The 23035-nt window shown below is 43.0% G+C and overlaps 1 protein-coding gene across 2 annotated transcripts in view; it reads left to right on the plus strand.

The window, feature by feature from the left end:
• Positions 1-22491, plus strand: part of LOC142566015 (vesicle-fusing ATPase 1-like) — a 54965-nt gene extending 32474 nt beyond the window's left edge. For both annotated transcript variants that reach the window (XM_075676709.1, XM_075676717.1), the window contains exons 17-21: positions 10001-10067; positions 10195-10274; positions 10709-10905; positions 14646-14697; positions 16408-22491. In XM_075676709.1, the coding sequence (XP_075532824.1) occupies positions 10001-10067; positions 10195-10274; positions 10709-10905; positions 14646-14697; positions 16408-16479 (468 nt within the window). In that variant the 3' untranslated portion in view covers positions 16480-22491. The remainder of the gene's footprint in view (positions 1-10000; positions 10068-10194; positions 10275-10708; positions 10906-14645; positions 14698-16407) is intronic.
• The last annotated feature ends 544 nt before the right edge of the window (positions 22492-23035 follow it).

Genomic DNA, 23035 nt, shown 5'->3' on the forward strand with positions numbered 1-23035 from the left:
TATTGCCACGTGACACAGTATGTATTCCTTAATTATACACGTGTGCACCTGGTATTTCCTGTCACAGTACGAGCACCGATATGCCTAATAGGTGTACCGACAGGCCTTCAGAGTGTTTTCAAATGTGCCTGTGGCGGTTTGAGCCCTTAAGGGCAGTAAATGACATGCATTTATTTTTTCCAACTGGCCGATTTTTCGGGCGTTTTTGCGCCCCCTAGGGAATTCGAAAAATCGGACGTGGATTGTGCAACTAACCAAAAAGATGCTTCAAATGGTCCGTGGGACGAACGAGTGGCGGAAGGAGGACAAGAACAGAAAGGACCTACGCATTGAGGAATGAACGGGAAAGGAAGCATGCTGCCGCCGTTTTGAAAGAGCTTGAGCTCAAAAAACAAAGTGTTGGCTGATGCCGAGATTCAGGTGTCTCTCATCCAAACCAAAATAAACTCTTTAGTGCAGTGAGACACAACACTGAGGTGCTGTGCGCGGGCTGAGAGTATGTCAGGACAGTTGAGGTTGACTTACGAGCTGTTGAGAGAGAATCTCAATTGTGACAAAGTTCAGGCCTCATACCACTGCTCAGCTTGCTATGAGTTGATAGAAATAGCTCATATTCGAAAATATTCGCTTCTGTATGCATCTCCTTTTTATTCCTATTTGAGAATGTCCGACTCCATTTGCAATTTTTTCGGAGACATTTTATTTGCTGTGCATTTTACTAACCCCTCCTTTCTATTCTATAACATAAACACTACTCCTTAGTATTCAAATTAAATTAAGTCATTAAAAAAATTTTTTATATGCTTACTAGTGAGTGACAGCATCGGGCGATATGGTTTCAGCCCGTCTTGACATAAAACATAGTTCTGCATCAGTCAGGGAATTTTGCAAAGGCACTCGGGGAATACCTGGAAAACTCAGGGAATTTGGAAATGTCAACTTAGTAGACACCCTGTTTCTAGCGCCAAAGATCCTGTCAAGCGTTAGGCGCGCTGAAATAATCTGAAATCTGCACTTGCTTTCACAGCAGTTTCAGCTTCACAACCGCAGTATGCATAGCTTCCAGCTGCTGCGCGAACACTGGCAGCAATCCTTTGAAATGCATAAAATCAATTAAGGGGCCTCATAACTTAAAACTATTCCAATATGTTTTATTGCAATCTCCTCACGTCAAATTTTGCGTAACTGCCGACTCAAGCATCGGGCGGTGGCCCGCAGGGTTGTCTGAACAGACCAATCAAATGATGAAATGCCCTCCTCGTTTATAAGAGGTCATTTTTTCACTTTAAAAATTAATAACATTGCCTACACTGAGCGGCTTGTCTTATCTAATTGGCTGACAAAAGGCGAGGAGCAACCTCAAGTGGAGAGGGATCCGATGGGGCCGAGCCAGTGCACTGAAGATCGATAATCGGCTGAAGAGGGTGATGCCAGCGTCTGTGATTGGTCCGCTTTCACTTACTTATCTTGCGGTGGCTGGTCGAAAATTGCAGTGGCATGTAAGGGAAAGTTAAGAATGCTGCTACGGATCCTCAGCAAAGAAGAATTGACAGAATGAGGTTGTAAACGTGCCGAAAGTGCTCGAAAGCGTTACACGGCCACACAAAAAGCTTTATTATACGCAAATAAACCCATGCTCTCCGGCAAGTGCGAGTAGCCAGTGCCTGAGCTATCGGCGGCAGCCAGCTTTCATTCCTTTAGGAACGGGGCAGCCTGTGGCTATTCAGAAGAAAACTCAGTTTTGTTCGGCATATTAATGCATCTTTAACATGTATGCATCACTTTGACGTAGTGAGCTTTCATGGTTTTGTGACGTCGCGTAACAGGCAGGTGATGTGGGTGTAGCCCGAAAACTTTTGACCAATAGCCGAGGGCTAATCGTGAGAAGGTGTCAAATCAGAAATAACACTTTTTCTTTTGTTCTGTCCAGTCATGCATAATCAGTGTGACACGTCATATCATATGGGAGCTATTGCGGTTTTCGTGACGTCACGTGACAGACAGGCGAAGTGGAGGTAGTGAAAAAAAGATTTTGACCAATCACGGAGGGCTGATTGCAGAGTTGGAATAGAAAAGTTTGGAATAGCTTTACGTTATAGCGCCCAAGGAGTCAATCGACGACAATGCACTTTGCGGAGACATCGAGGTCGGAGTCAAGGAGCCACTGTCAATCTCGTTGTCACTGTTGCTGCTACCATCGCCACTGTCACACAACATTGCCATTTGCAGTGACAACACACCTTCGGCGATCGACTCGTTGGTGATCTCATCGCAGAACATGGCAGCACTATCTGCAGTCGAGAACTCCATCGACGCACAACCTGTGTAGCCAGTAGTGACATGCTCCCAGAGCTCGGTTAAGTCGGTGGCATCCACTGTGTTGTTCTCACTATCAGTAGGGGGGGGGGGGGGGGTAAGGGGTAGGTGGGTCCCAGTGCACAAAGCCTGCCTTTTTGATGCAGTTCTGTATGGTGGACTGCTTCACCTCATACCACGCACCATAGATGAAGCGCACAGCCTTCAAAAGGCTGATTTTCACGTCAGCATGGCCCAACGTGCCAGGAGCTGTGCGATCAGTGACTAAGATTAGCTACTCCAGCATGCGCCGCCGATATAAAGCTTTGAAGTTGGATGTCACGCCGGTGTCCAACGGCTGCAGGCCTGCCATAGTGTTGGGAGGCAGAAACATCAATTCGACCGATGTCAGCTTCGGGTTAACGCTGTGTGCACTACAGTTGTCCAGTAGCAACACTACTCTTCTTCCTTGACTTTCAATTATGCTGTCCAACTCTAGCAGCCACTCCTCAAACAAGTCGCGGGTCATCATGCCTTCTTATTGCTGCGATAGTGGACGGGGATGTGCTGATTCGTGAAGCATGCTGGCATTTTGGATCGCCCGATAATGAAAGGCTTGAGGCGATGGCTCCCGTCCATGCTAACGCACAGCAACACAGAGTCGCCCTAAGTTTGGAGTGCTTCCTGCCAGGGCATGTATCTCCTTTAAAAACATGCATTTTTGACGGCAACATTTAAAAAAAAAAAAAGCAGTTTCGTCACAGTTGTAAATATTTTTGCTCTTTGGCCATACCTGGCCCTTGCGCCAGTAAAAACCACACATTCATTCATTCATTCATTCATTCATTCATTCATTCATTCATTCATTCATTCATTCATTCATTCATTCAGTTGTAAATATCCTTGTTCGCGTACGCTCCAGCACACCGAGCAGCTTTGTCAATAGCCACTGCTGCTTCGCCTGCATATCCAAGGACGCCGCTTCCCCTACCACGTTTTTATAAATGATGCCATGCCGCTCTTTAAAACTCTGAATCCAGCCTCCTCTGGGTTCAAAATTTGGCCGTCCCAGAAGAAAAGCGAAGTTTTTTGCTTTGGCAGCAAGTATTGGCCCACTGATTGGCACATTATGCGCACAGGTTGTGATAAACCACTGGTAAAGTGACTCTTCCACATCCACGTACAAAGGGTCCCTAACCCTTTTTCACTGGTGGGCATGGCAACTAATACTTCCTGCCTTTACCGTCGCGGTGTTCCCAGTTTTCAAAATTATAAATATTGTCGACTGAGCGAGCTCATATTTCTTCACAAGGGCGCTCACCTTGAAGCCGTGTCGAAAATCCTGCAAAATTTGCATCTGCATGTCAAGCGTCGCAGCTTTGCATTCTGTCAGCACCATCTTCGAACTGGGCTGTCCGCTGCTTCGGTGGCTTCAGCTGTGAAGCTACTGATTTGGGGGACGGGCGCCACTGCGCCGCTTTGCTTTTCACCTTTTTTTTCTTGTTTTCTCTCTCTCTCTTTCGGTGCAATTGTGGGAAATGCGCGAGACGTAAAAATGTAAAGCAGCTGGCGCCATCTTGTGGTGCGCTGCACCAACTCACGATGCTCTCCGGTGCATAGGCATGCTGGTGGGGCGGGATGCGCTGCGCAGTAATGGCGGCAGATACGAAACTGCATAGGTGAACATCGCTCCGTCTCGGCATAGTTCATTTCGGGAAAACCAAGCAACATAAATGTCAGGATTATTCTGCAGGGCAAACGCTGTCCTGATGGCAAAATTTTGATCGTTATATCTGATATGCGGTGAATAAAATATCGTCATACAGTCGACGACCGATTTTTCGGACCCTCTAGGGAACGTAAAAACGTCAGAAAATTCAGGCAGTCCGAAAAAATGAATGCATGCAAAAAACCGCCCTTTTTTCTTTTTTTCTCGGATCTAGAGGTAAAGGGCGAAGTACCAGGCTTCCGAAACCCTGCCAAAGCATCAATGAAGGTGCTATAAAAAGAGGCGTTCAAAAACTCTATGCAGCCGACTGCCGGTTTGTTATGTACATGTGCATCGTCTGGCAGCCAGTGTTATTGCTGCAGTGGCTTGAAGAACTTGTTGATTGTTGTTTGGACGGCGTTCCGGTTGCATGCGATCATATTCGCCTCAATCTGAGCAAGGGTCATGTCAGCACTGTACACCGATGAAAAAGTCAACAGTGCTCGCGTCAACTCGGCGCTTGTAGGCGGCGTAGGCATTGGCTCCTCATTTGCAACATCGGAGTCTTCTGTATCCCCCACAACCTGACGGACTATTCCCTCGTCAGTCAGTTCTGCACAGAAGTTGAGCTCGTTGTCAGCGTCAACTGTTCAAAAGTTATTTCCGTGGGTACGGTACTGCTTTCCGCGCTTCGATGCCATCGGCGAGGACGACGAAGACGGAGTGGGGGCCATCGAAGGCAAGCGAAATCCTCAAGTTGCAAACAGTGGAGTTCGCTGACGAGCGTCGCAGAGCACACTTGACACAACAGCACAACCACACACCACGCTAGCCAAAATGTGGCCTGCGCAAACAAACGAAATAGCGCCGGCGCCGCTCCGGAAACTCCACCAGAGGCGGAAGTGCGGCCATTTGCGATGGATGCATGGATGGCGGCTACACCCTTTGTAACGGGCGGTGGCTGGCGCCACCTAGCCTTTTGCTCCCCTCCTGTTTTTTTTTCCTTCTCTATATCCCCTTCCTCTTAAACTAGTTTTCACTCCCCTCCTCCCACCAAAATAACTATCTAAAATAGTATAAAAAACATTAGATCCCCGATTTATGGTATTATCTCTCCCTTGACCTCCTCCACCAATCCTCTAGCCTCCCCTTCATTACTGCCACTCATTTCTCGTCTATTTACCCTCGTTCCCCGGGAAAACCTAATGCCCCTTGCATATCTGTCACTGTTCCCTCAGCCAGAGTCGGGCGAAGGTCTGTGCATCTCAGCATTATATGCTCTGTGGTCTCAATTTCGGTGATGAACATAGCCAGCGTGGCCAGACCAAATCGGTGTGTGACGGCTAGATTTGGCTAGTTGTGGTTCAAAGCGGTGATATGCTTCGGCTGCAAGTCGATTTCCTTCGCAAGGGCACTGCGTGAGGAGCTAAAGGACCCTCCGTCGCATCAAAAAGTCCGGAAAATTGGACGGCAGGGGGGGGGGGGGGGGGTTCGAGCGTCTGAAACGTCAGATGTCCTTATACATTGATTCTATGGGGCTCGTGGCAGTGCCGTGAAGACATCCGAACTATCAGGCATGTCCGAAAATTTGGGCGTCCGAAAATTCAGTCGTTGACTGTATATGGTTCCTTCCCCCATAGGCCTAATGCATAAAATGACACTGTTACCTTGACCCATCGTTATAACCGATATATCGTTATATGTGGTGTCACTATAAGTGGATTGCACTGTATTGAAATTCGATCTTTTGTGCAGATAAGTACAGTCACCGATCTATTTTTTTTACACGAAAAGGGTTAGAAAAAAGCAAATTTCAATGAAAAAACAATTCATTTTGATCGATTTGGGAGTCGGCGACGATTAATATGGCTTCATGCCACATATGCTGACGATATCTTCTTAGCGGTACGAATTAAGCGACACCAGCCACGCTTTTGCGTGCACTCCGCCCCCATGGCTGATAGCGTCGCCCGCACTGGAACGACGCTATCAGGAAAAGCGCCAGCAGCGGGGAGCGAATGCATCGTCTGCCTCTCACTCCAACGGGTCACCGAAACTAGATTATGCAACCTCCAATACTAAACGCTTGGGAAGACAGCTTACATGGTGCCACGCCGTCTCGGCATGCCCACTCTTTGCACATGTGGCTGATTACAGTAATACCTTGTTAATTCGAACTCGGTTAATTCGAAATTTGAAGGTTTTCTGCGGTCCCTTATTTTCCAATGTAAATTTGACCAGATAATTCGAACCGGTGGCCTAGGCCAAACCGGTTAATTAGAAGATTTGGGGTTCTATGCGGCAATTCCCAATCTCCATATCCCCGCAAACCCGACGAAGCGACAGCCATTCGGAGCCGCAAGGCGACGTCACATATCAATCACGATTATTTATAGACGAAATGCCTGACCTATAGTACTGCTAGCACAAAAATCAGTCCATGGTATGCCCCGCGCACCGCCGAAACGAGCTCCTGCAAAGAAGACATGTTTCACTGCAACGCAGCATTCTGGTTTTTGTCACGTGCTCTCGTCCCCCACTCCGCACGCTCCTCGCAGTCGCGACGGCCGTTGCCACTGGCTGCCGTTTGCCCATCCTCTCTCCGCGCCCGCGGCGACGTGTGTGCACGCAACGCCGGTCTGCGCCGTTTCTTTGTGTGCGGTGGTTAAGGGTGTTGCAGCTAGCGTGGTGTTCTTTTTTTTTTTTTTCTGAACTGTGCAGAAGTGCCAGTGAGCGAAGATGCCAAAGTATAAGACTTTAACGCTGCAGCATAAGTTCTGCTTGATCCAAGAAGCAGGTAAGAACACTTGTTCCAAGATAGAGTTGGCTGAAAGGCGCAGCGTGCCCCTCTCGACATTGTCCACAATATTGAAGAACAAGTCGAAGGTACTGGAAGCCTACAGCAAGACGTATTCTTCGAAGTGATCGCGAGTACGGGCTCCCACATACCAATATGTGGAATCAGCTTTACTTTGCTGGCTGCAGAAAGCAAATGCAGCCCACCTTTCCGTCAGTGGAACTGTACTGCGGGAGAAGGCCAACAACTTGGCTCTACAACTTGGGCACGAAGAGTTCAAGTGTAGCAATGGATGGTTCAGCCGTTTTAAAGAGCGAATAATTTGACCTTTGTAGCCGTCTGTGGCGAAAGCAGCAGCGCAAATGAGGGCGTCGTCGACGACTGGAAGAAACACACATTGGCTCCGTTGCATAGCAAGTACGGTGCAGATGATGTGTACAACCTTGACGAGGCAGCCCTTTTTTACAAGATGCTGCCCACAAAAACGTTCGCAGTGAAGGACACCGCAGTCAAGGGTCGAAAGCAGGGCAAGGAAAGAATTACCATTCTGTTCGGCGCAAACATGTGCGGTAAACACAAGCTGCCACTACTCCTAGTTGGAAGGAGTGGGGAGCCTTGCTGCTTTAAAAATGCACGGCTGCTGTCAAGGGATGAGCTTATCTACTGGCACAACAAGAAAGCCTGGGTCACAGGTGCAATATTTGAAGATTACGTTCGGCAGCTTGACTGCGAGTTCGCGGCCACAGGCAGGAATGTACTCTTCATTGTTAATTGCCCGGCGCATGGTGACATCCCACACCTGAAAGCTATCAGGATGGTATTTCTTCCTCCGAACACCACGTCGATCTCGCAGCCAATGGACCAAGGCGTCATTCACTACACGAGGAAGATTTATCGCCACCACCTGCTCAAGCGCATGCTCCTTTGCTACGACAACAGCAAGGAGTACTCCATTGACCTCCTCGGGGCCATCTGTCTTATTGTGTATGCATGGAAGCAAGTGGAACCCACTTTGATCATGCGGTGTTTTGAACATGCTGGCTTCTCGAAGGAAAGCACTGTCGATGCTGATGCTGACTATTCATGTGCATTTGATGAAGAAGGAGCCGAGTATGGTGACCGCATCAATGCACTCTGTGCAGAAAATAGCGAATCCGGTGCAGTCGGCTTTGCCAAGTATCTGAACTTTGAAAATGATCAACAAACTTGGAGAGTGAAGCTGCTGCTGATGCGGCCATGTGCGATAACAGCGACGATGACGATGCTGATGAGCCCTCCCGAGCACCCTCTCTCGGGGAAGTTATCGGATCGCTGAACATTATCCGCAGTTTTGTTGAGTGCCACAGAGGAAATTGTCAAATGCTGCATGTAGTTGGCCAACTAGAAAACATGACCCTTGAAGCCTCGAAATACAGGATGCGGCAAACCAGCATCTCTGATTACTTTAAGTAATCCAAAGATCGCCGAATAAAGGTAGCGCATTCCTGCAGCGAAACTTTTTGCCTAGGTTGCATTTTTTTGGTGTGTTCGGGACGCGCGCCAGAAATCGAGACACGTGCCAACTTACCTCCACTAGTGCACGTTTGATCGCGTTACTGCGAGCTCACTCCTCTGCCCCTCTTTCCCTTTGTTCGCTCGGGAAGGCGCCACTCCTGAAGCCACCATCTTTATTGTTTCAGCCTCGCACACTTTCACTTGTACTTAAAACACACAGTTCGCGGGGTGCTATAGGATCTTATCGCACTTGGACTTTATACGGAACACGATGCAGTGCCCCTTTGGCCATTGATCTTGTTGAGTAGCATTTGAGAGGTGCATTTGCAAGCAGCCGCTTATAATTAAATCGTCTGACCATCTGAATCGGGCGTAGTTTCCATTTATTGTTTCGGCATTCTTTTGTGGCGTCGGTGAAATTTCGTTGTATTGAAATCGCATGCAAACGCACTCTGTTATATTGAGGTTCTATGGACAAGAGGTTATGCAAAGTTAAGTACTTTGTTATATTGAAGTTCATTATATCAAGGTTTAACTGTATCATGTAACTAGACTGGAACTGGACATGGATATGCTGCATCTTGCCCATGATCGCTCTGTTTACATTCAGCGACCCCATGACTGTGCTGCATGGAAAAGCTTTTTGGCTCCTTATTATATTTCATGGTGGATAAGACGGTATACAAAATCATCCCAGCGTCTTTTAGCATCGAAAGGACACCTTCCAGTTGTTGTGAGCGTGGCAAACTGATGCCGAGGCACAGAGATGCAATGAGACAGACTTATTGGGCGTCACACCACATCTCGTATGAGAAAGCTAGGTACCCACCACATGCTTGCACAATGGCACGTCTTGTTTTCTTTTTCACACAAAACAAGAACTTGAACGGTCTGCATGTGAACATCATCATGCACAGCAATCCCGTACTCTTCAAGGCTGCCATTGAATGATTATTGTCCTGAACTGTATTACCCACCCCCCATGTAAAGCCCCACTCCATGGGACCTTTGAAGTATTGATAATAAACAGTTTACGGCAATTTACGGGCCAACTTTTCCCCAGCGTCTCTAGCCTTGTAAGAGCCCTAATGCTTCACTAGTCAAAAAAGGCTGCAATGATGCATGACATTGTTAAGCACAGTGTTTCTGACACCTGTTGCTAAAAGAGAAAAATTAAATTTTGCAAAAATGTTTCTTTACTGCCTAATGTGTTCTGCTTCTTAATTTTCAGACGGTGAAATTGCTGATCTGTTCCGAGAAGCTTGTCACACGAGTTTAGCAATATTCTGCATCAAAGGCACCCTTTAATGTGAAATTTTCCTACCAGTATATTTAATAAACTGTCAGCTTGGTGCAAAGTGGAAGTGATCTAGGGAGCACTTAATGATATATTAAAACCGATTATTTCGTTAATGAACATTCATGCAAGTCGTCCCTGGTCTGTTCTCAGTATTTTCCAGAATAGCTGCATGTATGTTAGTCACGAAGAGGGGGCTCTTGCGTGTTGATGCTAGTGAAATGTAAAAAGCACCATTAGCACCATTATAACTAAATTTTTACACCCCGTAATGTCTTCAAACCATAAAACTTGTGGTTCTCTTGGTCTTCAAGGTTGAGAAAAGGAGTTGAAATAGAATGACACATCACCAGAATGCTTGTACTATTAGGCTTCTCATCTGTTGACAAGGTGAAAATTTATTTTGCAGGTGTTCGATGATGCCTACAAGTCTCAGCAAAGCTGCATATTGGTAGACAACATTGAACGCTTATTGGGTAAGCTATTGGAAATGCTGTCTTGAAGAGGCATGATCATTTTTGCTTGGCTAGGGAGTTGCAATAATATGTACCATATTATTAAACTCTAAACTTATTGCCCTTGGTGGCTAATTTGCATTGACAGACTATGGTCCCATTGGACCGAGGTATTCAAACCTGGTGCTGCAAGCTCTTCTGGTGCTTCTACAGAAGGATCCTCCAAAGGTATTATTTGCTGCATTCATAGCTGTTTATGTAGATGTTATGTTAAAGAGCTTACTTCATCTGGTACTGGCAAGAGCTCTGTTCCTAAAGTGAATGCTCTTGGATGTTAGTATGTAACGGTGGACGTCCTTGTGCTCTAGGTTTCAGTGTAGCATATGTTAAACTGTAAATAATTATATGTTAAATAACTCTCTTCTGCGAAAGTTGGCACATACTGTGATGTTCCGAGTGTTTTGCACTTGCTTTAAGATGTGGATATGGAGTTTTCACTGAACTCAGTATGATGTCTGTGCCAGGTAAATAAAATGCATTGAAGGACTTGAAGTGCGTAGTTTTTAATCTGAACACAGAACCCTATTATGCACTATCCCAAGAGATTGACATGCATTGTACAGAAAAGATATTGGAAGCACATGTGCGCTGTCCCATTGCAGGGCCGCAAGCTGCTCGTGCTATGCACGAGCAGCCTGAAGGGAGTGCTGGATGAGATGGGTCTGAGCCCTGCCTTCACAGCTGTTCTGCGGGTGCCAAATCTGTCCTTGCCCCAGCATGTCCTGGCTGTACTTGAGGATGTTGACTGCTTCACCAAGGCCGAGATGGATCAGATTGCCAAGCATTTGGAAGGCCGCAGGCTAGTGATGCTTCTTCCTTCCTTCCTGCCTTTGCAGCACTAGGAGGTTGTTGATTGGACCTGTGGCGTCCATGTGGGGCATTCCTCTGCCTTGGTAGTTTCTGATCTGTTGTTCTGAAATTCGTTAGGGCAACTATAATTTGGCATTAAACACAGTGCACTATACAGCCCTTCGATATGGAAAGCAGGGCATATTGATCCCACTTTTCAGGGCAGCTTCACTGTGCCATAATTATACCTGCCATCTCTCCCGAATTTTCATCTCGTTCTAAGGTGTTATGAATTTTGCATCAAGTTTGGTAAAAAATAAATTTTGTTCATGAAGTAGTGTCACTGTTTGGTCTCCAACGCTACTGTTGAATGTCTAATGATGGTGAAAGGACACCAATGGGGCACTTGTGGAAGTTTATTCAGACAAGTTCCTTAACCAGTTGAAATTGGCAACAGTATTTATTTATTTATTCATTTATTTATTTAAAATACTCTAATGCCTGATGGCATTACAGAGAGGAGTGGTGAATCTTTCTACAATGTTAGATATAGCAATCTGAAAGGATGAATGAACCGGATTGCTGGCGACCGAGGCTGAGAGGTGGTTCCATTCGGATGCTGTCTTGGGCAGAAATGAATTGAAGAAAAAATGTATTGTCTCTGAAAAAGTAACTGCGATCTAAAAACAGTGTGCTGTTCATCAAACTCTGCTTCTCGAAGTTTGCCGCTTGTATAAAGTACCTATGTATCCAAATAAATGTGTCTTTCAGCAATGTCCACATGGTAGCCGCTCTTTCGTGCCAACTAAAGACAGTGAAGTGATGGCTGCTGCCTTTATATGTCTGGATTGTTAATGTCAGTAATGGCTTGAGCTCAAAAGTGGTGAAGTGGTGACAGTCACTGCGACATGTCGATTGCAACAGTAATGCTGGCTACCACCACCTGTGCAAGCTGTGACAGTAGAGGTTGCTGCATCAAAAGTTGTGATGGTGATGAGACGGAAACCACTGTTGCACTAGTAAATGAAAGATGCTATGCACCTAGAAGAGCGTCAAAACTGCATTTACGAGAGAAGCAAGGTTTTGAGTGACATCCACATAGCAGCTGCTCTCCTATGACCACTGTCACTTGTATTTATGACAGCTGTGGTCCTTTGATTTTGGTGAGATTAGGCATCTCAATTTGCCGTACCCACTACTACCAATAATAGATTGTCCATTTATTAGGGTCACCCACATATACCAGGTGTGGTTTTTTTTTTTTTTTTTTTTTTACAGTTAACAGAATCTTTAAAAATTGCCCGAGGCACATAGAACAAATCTGCTCATTGAGATGGATTAGTCGAAGAGGCGTGCATTACTTACGCTGGAAACCAAATGCATTATTGACTATTGAACAATTTCGCTGACCGACTTTTTAACTTAATACTTTAGCACACATATTGCGAGATATCAATTGAAGCCAGTGATCTCACAAAGCACATCGACTTTGAGCAAATTTTGAAATGCACCAGTTTTGAGATAAGTGCTGTCAAACTTGTGGTAAAAATGCACCTACTTTCTTTAACAAAATGCCTTTTTATGCAGTGAAGCTCAAAAATTGCTGGAACGCGAATGCATTTTGTTGCGAACTTTAAGAGCATGTATATCGAAACTAGCGTCATTGTCAAAATTTGTTCCAGGTGGATATGACATTTGAAGTTATCTGGCATAAAATTCGTAGGTTGCAATATATTTTGTGAAGTAACTAGTTCTGAACTTCATTAGTGAAGCTTTGTTAATGAGCCAAATATTAATTTTGATTTTTTGTGCATATAAGCTAAGTCTCTGAGAGGAATTGAGCTCAAGTAGCATAGTTGTGCTACATGCCACGTGGTATTTTTTAAAATTCTGGTGATGATAAAAAAACGACGCAGTCTATGAGAAATGCAGCCTTTCAGGCTTTCCAAGGAGCATCTGTTATGGTACTGGGCAACCCTAAATGACGATGGAAGGTGTTCGATAAACATAACCAAAAGATGATGCAAAACTTGCACATGCGGCTTGTGTAGTGTACTACTGTAGACAGGCTGCTTCTGATCATTCTACAGGCAGCCATGAGGAGGTAGAAGTGAGCCACAAGGCCATGTAATGCTTTCCTTGATGAAAATGACCTCGGTAGATAGTGGGACATATCTGTCCCAATTTTTTTCTCCCATACTTGTCAGCTTTCAGGTTTGACTTTTCGTAAACAATGCACTCAGGAGCACCCATGTAAGAATTCAGACACAAAACTGGCACCATTAAGGTATTGTAGAGGCAGAATATTTTTATTACTGTTAATAGCATAATATTGGGCTGGAGTTTTGAATGCACCATGGTGTAACCTGGTGGTAAGCAATGAAACTAGCTGGGTTGTACAAACCACAGCACAGCTAATTGAGTTACATTGTTACCAGCAAGTAGAACGGACCTCATCTGCCTACTTCATTTCTGCCTTTCTTTGATTATTCGAACAACTGCAAAAGTAATCTGCATTTGCTGAAGGTTGCCACTGTCATAGCTCGTCGAAAGGGATCTTCATTCGTAGCCTAAAACTATGTGGAAACTAGGAGCAAGGAATCTCGTAAAGCTTTGAAATCACCATTGGTGCTGTTTTTAAATTCATGACTGCTAAGAACAAGAAGTTACAGGTCTTGAAGTAAGTTTCTGAGGGCTAGTGAAGCTGCAGTAGCAGAATTGAATAAGCCAAAAGTCAGCAGAAGGATGCACTATGCAAGAACACAGTTTGCCGGGTTTATAAGAGAAACAAAGTTGGCTCTCAATATATGAAGAGCCAGCTGTTGCATGCATTATTGGGGGGATGTGGTTAAAAGTGTGACATAACACTTTCATTTTATATGTTGCTAGAAGCGGGCTCATAGCAAAGTCACTGAACAAGTGTGACTGTGTGTTCTTGCTCTACACAGCCTTTTCACCTGTAAACACACGAAGTACTAAGACTCAGCCACGTAATTAACTGAGTGCCACTGTCAAGAGTTCTGTATTTACTCGGGGAATTGGTTTGTGGCTTACCCAACAGCAGCACCTGTAAACACGTACCAGAGCACGTCACAGGGTCAGTCACGGTGTGAATGCTAGCTGCTGATTTCATCCTTCTACAAGGTTGATCAATTGATAAAAGTATTGTTCAAGGCCACGGTTTTGAGTTAGTGCACATAAAGCAAATGGTCACTCATTGCAACAGTTCACTGCAGCTTGACATTGTGCGGCTTCAGCTGTGTTCGAAAGCAGTTGTGTGGCTAAACTGTTCCTAAGACTTTTTGTGCATCGCATGCATATTTGGTGCTTAGGCATGGCATTTTTTTCTTCACAGTGTACTGTGCATGTGACAAAGCTTCCTGTGCACAAAATTATCCAAAATTTCTGCTGCAATACAACCCAGAAAAACAGATGTGCCACGTTTCCGCACATTCATTTGCAGGGGCTCGGGTTCTGTGCCGCCCGAAATTGATAAACTTGGCAGAGAGAGCACTGTTGAACTGGCATTTTTGCAGTGTCACATGGGCAGCACAACAGGCCTATATCAGTGTTTGAAAATGATACAAGATATTCTGAATAAATGAGCAGGTCTGAACAAGTAGATGTGGGGCTTTGGATGTAACTAGTGAATCGGTGAAGGGGGAAATCTTTGATACAGCATTTTGTTTGGCTTTATTAGGTTGCAGTTTTTTGTAGCTGACAATGGGGCACTTTTTTTTTTTGTATCAGGATCTGGATAGGAGTGAAGAAGCTCTTGGCCTATGTAGACATGGCCCGTCAGGTAAGTAATCTATCTTTGCACCTTTTGTGAAGGATAAGTAGCATCTTGTTTCTTATAATAGCAAGAATGCCTGTTTATTAAGGGTCTGCGAATATTTCATATTTTGAATCCGAATCAACTAGTCTTTGCTATTCGATTTGAGAAACCACTATTTGGAGTTGTTGAGTATTCATTTGTTTTAAGGGATAGCAACACTGTAAGGCATAGCAATAGGGCCAAGTTCACTGCTGAGCTGAACACAGCTTGCCCTCTGCGCCACACTGTTAAGACCAGCAAGCATGCTATCCTTGAATGTCCTGGCTTTGCATCCTGCTGTACTCCATGCTCAAGACTCCATGATTGAAGTGATGCGCTGGCAATGGCACTTGGTTTCTGTGGCCTGTCCACTGGGACGCTGTGAAAACCATAAAAAAATGTGACTAGAAAACTGGTCGAGCAATGAAGTGCCGCGGTGGCCTTGGTCTGAGAAAAGAGTGATGGCTGTAGCAGATGTGCCGCCAAAGGCACATAAGAAGAATTCTAGCTTCTTTGGCTTTTTCTTCTTTCTCCGCTTACTTTTTGGCCTGATCCAGCATTGCCCATTGATATCCTGTTTCAAAGGGATATGGTTTCAGGCATCATCATTATCAGTTGTTGCAGTCTACAGGGAGAAAAAGTGATTCTAGTGGAGGCCCTTCCGAATGATTCTGCTGCATGAGAACCATGGTTGTTGCACAGTCTTCAGTGTGTTCCTGAGCAAATGCATGGAGAAATTTAATTCTGCTCAAGTTTCTTATGGTTACATAAACATGCCTCACCTTAAGCAGCATACAAATTTGTTGTCTTGACTAAGGCAAAGTAATTTATTATTTTGCCAATATTTCATCATGTTCGGGTTCCTTTAAAACTATGTGCATTGCTGTAGTGTTACACCTAACCCTTTCAGTAAACACGCTCTGCCATGTGTATGTGGTGACATGCTGTTCCTTTTTTTCATTATGGTCATTCTCATGGTTCACCAGATACAATCACCTTTCAGTTGTTTCTTATTTACAAGCTTCTCAGTTGACCTGACACCCAGTTAACATCATTAAATGTGCCAAATAAGGTAAACAAGCCTTTCTTGCCAAGCGGATTAAGTGTAACCATTATATTTCACTTTGTTTAGAAATTGGAACTATGTATACAATATTCAATTTCATATTTGTTGGTAGTCTTTCTAAAAAAAATTTTTATGTGATTATGTAATGCCACTGTTTATTTTCAAGTGCCTATTTTTTTTTCTTTATTTAAACATTAACTGCTTCTAGCATTCATTCTGTATTGTGTTTTCAGTGACTGAAACCTGATCATTGTGAAAAAAAGCTCTTACTTTATTCTCTGGCCAGTAAATCACTCTCTCTCTCTCTCTCTCTGGTACTGGCAACCTATTCCTGCAATAGTGTGCTCTAATGCACACTACGGTAAATGAGAAATGTATATACAGGCGAACCTCATTAAATGGAAATTTGGTCTGACATGTGTTAAATAAAGCAAGTGGTATATCCAATTTTTGTTATAAGCATACATTTGTTACATGATGATATTGGCAATAAACATCTCAGATTTACTTCATTATATCAGTCTTCATCACATCAAAGTTTGCGTGTAGTTTCACTTGTGATTTCACATTAATAGATAGCTAAGCAGCCAAAAGGGCAATCATCACTGACAAAATACTATTGGTCCCAGACCACTTCCCAATACAGAGTTACCAAGTTTATCTGCAAGCTTGAAGAAGAAGGAGCACTTGAGCTGAAATAAAAGATCGCCTGTCCCAAATGGTAGATGGACACCAAGGCGCTGTCGCCTTCATGTGGCTCTCGATTCTCCAGCTTGCCCAGCTATGTGACTTCATCCTATGGTGGCCAGTTATTTTTGTTCTTTTCAGTGTTCACACCTCATAGCTCCTGAGATGGGCATAATTTTCAGCATTGCTTTGATACTTACCAACCCTGGTGTCTTTATCGACGTGCATATATAAATATAAATTGAATAAAATGAATATATATATACATATAAATTCATTATGCAAAACATGATTCTGCTACATATATTGTGAATCTGTCATGTTTGATTCTCTACCACTTTCCTATTGGATCTTTAACATTTGTTAACTTGTGATATTGTTTTTGAATGAAAAAATGTCATTACTTTGTTATTTATGGTATGTATTTGAAGCAGTGAATGTTTGAAATGTTTTTAGGCTTCAGTTCCTCTGATGGCCTTTTTCTTTTCCCTTTTTTCTGTTTAGGAAGTTGGCAGGTGCAGTGGGCAGTAAGACTTGCACTGCCTGTAGGCACTTTCTCACCACTGTTATCCTCTGTTGTAGTGTTAGGGTAGATAAAGGGAAAGGTTTTCCTATTGCTGTGTGCTTTGTCTTGAGTCCAGACAATCTGCTTTGACAAACCAACTTTTGACTATAATTTTGATGCTTTTTTTTTAATGTAGAGTGCGAGTTCATGGGACTTCCATTTTAACTTCTTGCATAAGATGACATACCTGAAGGTATACAAAGGCTTCAACCAAGAGTTGTTCAATATTCAACTATATTGCAAATTTGAAAATTGTTTTGGACATCATTTTCTGTTGTGTTTGTGCTCTGTTGATATTATAGCTTTGGATGGCCTTGGGACACTTCCTGGTATGTTCACAAGTACTACAGCAAAGCCCCAATATATTGAATTCCAAGAAATTGCAGAATGATACAGTGTAACGAAAAGTTAATATATATCATTATGTGCAGGTATAAGATCTGAAAAGCCATTGCAATTCAATGTGCCACAGGAACGGTCACCAGACATGAAAAGACTTCACTCAAAGGGCAGTTCTGTGCACGTGGAATTCGCAGCATAGGCTTTGTACATATTCTCTGAGCACCTGGAACATCTGGTGCACCCATTACCGCAGCTGGTTGCCGCCCAAATGGAAACGGAAAATGTATTCAGCAAAAGTAACCTTTTTCTCATCACTGTTAAAAGCAGTTTTTGATTACTGCCCATGCTGTTAGACCTAAATGCTTCATAGACCAATTCCAGAGGGATGAGCACCTCCTCAAAAAGTCTCCTGCAATGAAAAGTGATTTTGGGTACTTGAGGCAGTGTCAGCACAACAGAAGCCCTGACAGAAAGCACACTTTGCAGTGGCATATAGGTGTGCAAGATTCAACATATCAGATGTGCTGGTAGGCAATTTATAGAAGGCCACAAAGCTGCAACTTTGCATCTGTTTTCCAATGGAATGTCCCTGCTGTTTGATGTATGCAGTAATTATATTCAGTTTCCTTATAAATGTGCTTGACCATGTTTACTTATGTTGAGTGGAACATGGTTCTGGAGTACAGTTTTATATGCTTGTTCTCATTTCTAATTTCTTTCTTTGTTACGTTATTTTTGCAGAAGTATTAAGGTTAATCGTGTGCTTAAGGCATATAAGTACTTCTGTGTGGTTACATTCCTTTATTTCTTGTGATTTTAAAGCCAAAGCATGGTATGATATTGGCAAGAATTTTTGCCACTAGTTATAATTGTGTGTCTAAGCATATAGGTTTTTAAGCCATTACCTCCAATGTTCTATCTTTTTTAAAGGGCACACAGTTTCCCAAGTATTTTTGCATCCCAAATTTTTGCACTTTGTTATTCAAAAAATATATTTTATGTACAATTTGCCATTCTTGCTTACCCAATTTAATGAAAGTAGTTCTACAAAATATTTTATCATCTAGCACATGAAACCTCAAGTATCACTGTTGTCTGAAGCCAAAATAGTGACATAAATGGAAACTGAAATAATGTATAAGTGCACAGGCAAGCCTCAGTTCTATTGCATAATTGCTATAGTGAAATTGAAATGAATCTCTGTGTGTGGCCAGCTTCAAAGCCTTGTTTCATATTCAACACTTTCAGGCAGTCCTGATTCCAGGTGTTGGTTGCTTGCGCAGTTCTTTTTTTTTTTTTCATGGTTACTGAAGCACATGTCTGCATGCATTATGCACTTTCAGATTAACAAGCTTTTGCTTCCTTGGTGTAGATAGAATTTTCATACGTAATAATGGCCCTAACACTTCGATGCAGCAGTGCCATTAACTGTAAATACTGTATTTAAATTGTTATTGCCAGGCTTAAATATGCACTAGACAAACCAGATTTTTTCTCATTTGCCCTTGGTCATACTAATTGCTGGATACCACTTGCATACTAGCACAGTTTTGGGAGTTAAAGCATTAATACTTGGGACAGTCCTCTATTCTTCAAAATGCCTTGTCATCTAATAAAACAGCATTAGTTAAACTATCTGCTTCAGTTTCCATGTCAGTATAACAACCCTTCTTTTGTGTTGTCTTAGCAATGCTGGTTTTCACTCGCTCTAGTCCTTATTAAATGTAAAGTTGATTTGCTTCTATACTTGCGAACAACTTTCTGTGGCTATGAAGGGAAAGTTACCGGCATGTGGCTGCTGCGCATGTGTTGATGCACCAAGTAGTCCGGCAGCATTTGACAGTGCTTTTCGTTGCTCGGAACAGACACTAAATGCAGCTTCCATGTGTGACGGTTTCGCGTTTCCCCTGATGCGGAAGGGAAAAGCCGCCATATAAGGAAACCTTTACAATCAGTGGTGTATCCTGTCTTATTTAACTGTTGCTGATAAGGTGTTTATGTTTTGTATTCCCCAGCCTAAACTGACCTGGATTAAAATGCGGGACTCTTTTCAGAAGCACTCTCATTTGTTCGTGCTTTGCCTCCATAGTTTTCCCTTCATAGCCACAGAAAGTTGTCCGCGAGTATAGAAAAGGTTCCTTTACCTTTGTTTTATGCATTGCACAAAATTGATGTCCAGATCACCTTTACGTGTGCCTCTTACATGAGCACAGTTGCAGCACCTCATTAACAAGATGCCTGGAGTATAAGCCAAAAACATGCTGCTGTTTCTGCTTTCTTTTGTTTCACTATTGCCAGTCACTAAAAAAAAAAAAAAATGCAGCCACTTGTGAAACGCAGGGCAGGTGGATCCTGGCAGAGATCATGAACAGTACATGTGTTAACCAAACACCCATGGAGAAGTGAGGCAGCCGCTGCTCACGCAAGGCAGTGGTGTCTGTCGTGAGAGCCATCTGTCAGCATCAGCTCATAGTGTGAGGCAGTGCAGCTGCAACCGGAGAGACCAAGCTACATTCCAGGCATAGAGTTAAAAGAGCTGTTGGGAGTTATGCACGTTCATAGCGGTGTTGAATATGATTATCTTGGATATTTGGTTGACATTGCGATTCAATTGCACAGGATAACCATAATCTTTTTTTTTTCTCTTGATGGTTATCGTGCAAGATTTTCTCCTTGTACTTTACAAAAGTTTATTGATGTTAAACAAATTTATGATTCTGCGTGTGTTAGGTAAAGACAGAAGTTATCAAGTAGGCAGTTATATTGATCGTTCTCATGGCCAAGAAAATCTGTGCATGCCGCTGAGTAAAATTATCACTTTCATACTTGATGTTGCTGCTGGGCTCTTTGTAGACAAGCCTGACACATGTAAGCTAATGTTGGTGTATTCATAGTTCAGTTTTTCTCTCCATGTGTCTACTTCTCAATGAAGCTTCTGTGCGACATACAATTCAAACATGTTTATGCATGACATTTACTTCCTCCTTTTTCTGCTGCAGTGGCCATGATTGCTGGAATGCACCAGGGGTAAAATTGCTTCGTGTGAATTGTAAATTTTTGAAAACTTTCCTAGTGCCTAATGTTTCACTCTTGCTAGAATATCATGTTCTGCAGCCATACATTATTACTACTTTCTTCAGTAGAAAGTTGTTGCATAGAGCTTTGAAATGCTAGCCTTGTTAGTGTGGGAAGGACATTTGCTTGTGGTTCTAGTGTTCGTTAATAGCAGCTTGTTATAGTTACATAGCTAGTTCTCAAATTTTACTGTACGTCACTGTGCGTCCAAGTGCGTAGCAACAAATGTTTGTAGATCAGTTCCCATGTGAAGTATGCTGCAAAGCTTTGCCCTTGTAGGTCTTTCATTACAGTAGCAGGTTGTTTACTGACCTTCCAAGCTTGTCATTGCTTGCAGAACAGATGTTAGCCTAAATGTACGATTTCTTTGTGCACATTGTGAATCACTGACAGGCAACAAAACCAAATAAGAAATCTTTAGTGTGTTAGTTGACTACATAAGGCTTTTAGCAATCATTTAGAAGTATGTCGCATACTCCTGTTAAAGAACTGTTGACAGTAAATCTAATGTTGCTGAGGATGTGTGTGTGCCAGATTTACTTGGTGAAAAACGTACTGGTTTTTTGGGGGGCTTGTATATCTCATTGGAATTTGATTAGCCATCATGAGCACTGTTGTTGTTTTAATTTCTACAGGTAACCAAAGAAACTGAAAACATTGTTTGCTGGGGTGGGCATGGTATTTTTGATTCAACCAAAAACTGTAGCTCAACATTAAAGCATCATGTCCTAACAAGACTCATTGGCAAGATTAAGTAGCAAACATTGATCTTTAGTTTTTTTTAATCCTGCTACTGCAAGGAAAATTTAGCATCCACCTGAAAGTAGCATAACTTACAAAGGAAACTAACATGGGTTACTCAAAAAGAAAGCTTCGTATCTTTAAAAATATAATTGTCCTTGAACAAGTGCTAAACGAGGCACAACCACCAGGAAGCTATCAGATGTGTAATTAATTGGCAACTTGAGTTCCCTAGAGCTCATTTGCTTAATCGTACTAATAGTGACATCTTTGTATGTTGAAGTTGCGATAACTGGCCTCTGTATGTGGCAAGTAGTTTATGCCAGCAGATGCATGTCCAGATGACATAGCATTTGGTCACAAAACACAGCCGAGCTCTGTAAAAAATCAAGCAGCAAAGAAAAACTGGTTCTGTGCTGAGTCAGTGCTAGGTTACATGTTGATTTCCTTTCTAGTCCACAGTTAACTAAAGATGACTCCATTTGAGTTTGCACTTCCATGTCATGTATATCTGGTTGTGTTGGTCATTCAATAGCTTAAATTGAACATAGAACACAGTGGATATAGTTTCTTTCTTTTTTCATGTTAGTGATAAGCAGCATGTTCTATTTGCACAACCTTGATGCAAGTTTATTTGGTATTTTTCATCGTAACATATGGGATTGGACTTTACTTTTAATTATTCTTTGGTACCGCACACTGCTAGATCATCTTTTAAACTTTTGGGGGAATTTGCTCGTCCTTGAGTTGTCCAAACTGCAAGGAAGGAGTAAGCCTTAAGTGTGGGCATACCTACACTGAGGTTTTTGTCAAGCAGTCTTCCCCACTCAGGTTGTAAGGCTATTTTAACCAGCTCATGCTCTGTCTTCAAGGTAAGGGTGACACGTGGCGCATGTGCAATGCTGTTTTTTTCACATGGAATAGTATCTACTAGAGCATGGACTTCCTCTTGATTTCCACTCCTTCATGTGATAGCAAAATTGTTGCATTCCTTCTTTGAATGTTTTATGAATGCTGAACGAATGTTGACTTTGGGTGCAGATTGTAGACCACATCATATAGGTCGCTAATGCATCATTCAGCCAGGGTTCAGCACTGTAATTTATGAAGTGGAGAAATGGAATAGTCTTATCTGGTGGCTCCATCGGCACCACAGTGGCACATTTGTGGTTGGTTGATATCAGCATATTTTACTTTTGTTGACTCAGTCAAAATTAATTGCAATATAAAATGTACTTGCACTTTATTTGTAAATGTAATGCTTAAAAAATGCAATAAACAAGTTGTGGTATGACCCCTTGAAGTTGTGTGCTGATCAGTGGCTTCCTGCGATGCTTGACCGATGCTTGACATGTGCTCCTTTCAGTACAATATCCTGTCACTGTGAATCTGCACACTGCAAAACACTGGGAGGTGAATTCAGTACTATATGACAAGCTGCAGTGTGGAGGGATGCAGAAGGGATCCCACGTTTGTGAATGAAATAGTTTGAGCCTCGTAGTATGCAAAAACACATTTAATAATTTTGTTAACACCAGCCTCCCATGTACACTGAGGAGGGGCTTCATGGAAGAAGAAAAGTATGACCAAGTGCTTTATGCACAGCCATCATCTCATTCGTTTCCATTTTGTGTGATACTAGCCGGCTAAGGCAATGTTAACATAGTCGAGCCATTGCGCAGCTACAGTCCTGTATTTTTACCACGCCTTGATACTAATTAAAATTAAGTTTTTCTTGATGGGTTACTGACAAACCAATGATGTTTGTTCAAGAGATATAGGAACTGTTGGGAAGTTGCTACCTGTTTCAGTGTTTCACTGACAGTCTGTCTTCAGTGGGAGTAATC

Source organism: Dermacentor variabilis, chromosome 1 (assembly GCF_050947875.1).
Source record: "Dermacentor variabilis isolate Ectoservices chromosome 1, ASM5094787v1, whole genome shotgun sequence".
Lineage (NCBI taxonomy): Eukaryota > Metazoa > Arthropoda > Arachnida > Ixodida > Ixodidae > Dermacentor > Dermacentor variabilis.